Here is a 2,921-nt window from a genome sequence, read left to right on the forward strand (position 1 = left end):
ACTCATGGACGCTAAAAACAATTGAGGCCATCATCAGACCCCTCCGCTGCGCGCCGGCTTTGTGCATTTTCAATAATTTTTTTAGAGATGTTGCCACAAAAATTTTCACTTGGCTTTTTTTTGGGTGGTATGTGTTAGCACTATACTTGTTAATAAAAAAAACCCAGCTTTTATAGTATGACTTGAAAATAATTATTTTTAATTATTTTTAATTAAGCATGGCGACTAATTCCCCCCGAGCAATCGAACTGGCAATTTATTTGCATGTTCCTGAGTGATCAATTATCAATATCCGATAAAAATTAAGATTTATACTATGACTTGAAAATCCGTTTTTTTTCTCACCTGCGTACTTCTAAACCCCCTAAGTACGGCCAGCCAGGTGTTCGGATTATCGAAGAAGAGTCGTCCACGCAGGTTATAACGGAAAATCGTGATTTATAAAATCACTTGGCCAAAAGTGTCGTCAGCTCTTGGACTATCGGTGAACAACTGCAGGTGCTGAAGATTATCCTCCTGAATATTTTGCGACAGATTGTATATTTGCACGAGGACAGCATCGTACTCAACGCGAACACGGTCGCGCAGTCCCGCACTGTCGACTGACTGTCGAAAGTGCCTTGAGTGTCCATAAGAATCACAGCGATCTTTCACCGCTCGCCAAAGTAGCAGGATAAACCTTCGACCACATCAATATTCCCGTGGTATGCCTGTCGGAACCTCCCCTCCATGGAAAACACTAAGTGGCTCGTCCTCGGCACCCAACCAGGAATCAGTATTGTTTTGTAACGTGTACTGTGATTAATGTGATAAATTATTGGTAATCATTCAATAATTGAATTGTGTCGATCAATGATGATCGTGAGTATGAAATAATACGAACTTGATAAATATCTGATTATCTATGTGTTCTTTTTTATTTTTTAATTTAGATATTGATGATTAAAGTAACAAAACACTAGTTATCAAATCTGTGAATAACACTTACTTTGTTGTTCATATAACGAAGAAAAAAGTCAAGAAGGAAACTTTTGCTTTTTCTGAAGGCACCCGCAACAGATACCACAACTACATTTCTATCTTTCACGTCGTCATGTAAGAAAATTTCTGACAATGCAGCTTCATTTAATTCGAAGGTATAATGATCTGGATGGGCAAGTACCACTTGCACAAGTCGCCCACCATCCACCAGGTCCATGTCTTGCATTTGTGCATCCATCGGTGAAAGCCTTTCTATCCGATCAAGCTTTCCTAGGTGATCTGCAAAAGAAAATTGGATTAAAACATCTCTATTGGAAATAATGGATAATAATTAATAATAATAATGCAGATAAAAAAGATTGAATCATTGGAAGAATGAATCAAGAGAAAAAATCTATTTCATTATTTTATCTTCAATATTAATAGAGCATCTGGAAAATAAATTTTACTTGTTTTAAATTACAAAATTAAATCAGTGTCATCGATACTCCGTTTCTCAAAAGGGTATGTGGATATGGACGGATATGGATAGGAAATTATACACAGTCGGCTATCAGTCTACAAATCGTTAATTGTAGACGCTCGCTCGTTTAAAAAGCACATGAACGGTCGGCCCGTATACGAATATGAGGGTGTAAGATGTCCCGCGAAAAAAAGTTAAATATGAACTTTATATAATATATATATATATAGGCAGAAATCTCTCCGGCCGTGGAGCGCTTCCCACCAGCAAGGGTTTCCGTCACGCAGCTGTGCAACTGCCTTTTTTTTTAATTACGTTGAAAAAATTCTTTTATACTCTTGAAAGTATAGGTAATAAAGACCTATAAACATATTTGTCATTTCTTTCATTCTTTTCCCGAAAAAAATTCTTAAAATTAGGTTACTTTTTGACGCTCTAGTGTGGTGTTACCCTTTAAATAAAGAAACATATACGTATTCAATTCTTGTACATCTTTTTTCCACTCGTCAAACATTATTTTGTACTCATCTCACAGTGGCGCGGATGACGATCTACATACAATAAAAAATTTAAAAAATTAAAAATGCAAGAGAAGAAAATAAGAGAGAGAAAGAAGAAAACAATATTGTGATAAAAGAATGGGAAGTCCAAAAAGGAGATGCTGTAGAAAAAGCGATAGAAGAAATATTACCAGAAAGAACTCCACATTAGAAGTTATGGTAAATTCTGGACAAGAAGAGGAACAAATATGATTACGGAGAAATTGAAAAAAAAAGAACAGAAAAGGATAGTTATGGTTAAAAAGAAAATCTTAAAAGAGAAAAACATAATCGTTGACAATTAACGTTTACGCGAGCGTTACTTTTGTAGTAACTTACAATAATTCCTTTGCGTAAACGGGATTTTGTAGTAACTTACGATAATTTACTCCGTGTAAACGAGTGATATATTGTAAGTTACTACAGAAGTAACGCTCGCGTAAACGTAGTAAATGTCCTAAAACTTGGAAGGTAAAAGACAGATACAGAAGAAAATACGTTTGGTAGTGGAGCAGAAGCGAAAAAGGCAAGGAAAAGAAGAGTGAAAATCAAATATAGGAAATTACAAGTAATTGAAAGAAAGTTTACATGGAAAGGAGAGGGAGGTTTAAAAGAGCTAAATTTTTGGAGCAGGCAGAGTTCTACTGGCCCATAAATAATGCAGAAAGAAAACGAGTTTAAAATATGGCCATTCCTACGGGCTACGTGTCGGCGGAGTCTCTATAGTACAATATTATTAAGCATAATATTTTCTTCTTATTCAATAATATTATCATTAATTAAAATATTATATCAAAGTAAAATATGTATTGACATCTCGGTATGTTAAATTCAATTCAATTTATATAATCTTATTGTATTTATATGTATAATCTTATTGTATCCAAAGACTATGGTATACTATCATGGTTCATGCTACTAGATTTTTTCAAAGATAT

The 2,921-nt window shown here is 34.7% G+C and overlaps 1 protein-coding gene across 1 annotated transcript; it reads right to left on the reverse strand.

Annotated features, from left to right (window-relative positions):
• Positions 1–476: 476 nt before the first annotated feature.
• Positions 477–1,241, reverse strand: LOC112468350 (atlastin-like). The gene is made up of 2 exons (XM_025037477.1): positions 989–1,241; positions 477–795 (listed from the first exon to the last, which is right to left on the reverse strand). Exons 1-2 carry the CDS (start codon positions 1,217–1,219, stop codon positions 691–693), a joined length of 336 nt encoding a protein of 111 aa, XP_024893245.1. The 5' UTR covers positions 1,220–1,241; the 3' UTR covers positions 477–690.
• Between the last annotated feature and the right edge of the window lie 1,680 nt (positions 1,242–2,921).

The sequence above is a fragment of the Temnothorax curvispinosus genome, unplaced genomic scaffold, assembly GCF_003070985.1.
Source record: "Temnothorax curvispinosus isolate PA1 unplaced genomic scaffold, ASM307098v1 QBEX01018383.1, whole genome shotgun sequence".
In the NCBI taxonomy this organism is placed as follows: domain Eukaryota; kingdom Metazoa; phylum Arthropoda; class Insecta; order Hymenoptera; family Formicidae; genus Temnothorax; species Temnothorax curvispinosus.

Bases quoted from the DNA above. Each gene is read 5' to 3' on its own strand.
- LOC112468350 (XM_025037477.1), bottom strand. From the start codon at position 1,219: ATGGATGCACAAATGCAAGACATGGACCTGGTGGATGGTGGGCGACTT. The intron at 796-988 runs GTAAGTGTTATT...CATTAATCACAG, and splicing joins TTCGTTATATGAACAACAAA to TACACGTTACAAAACAATAC.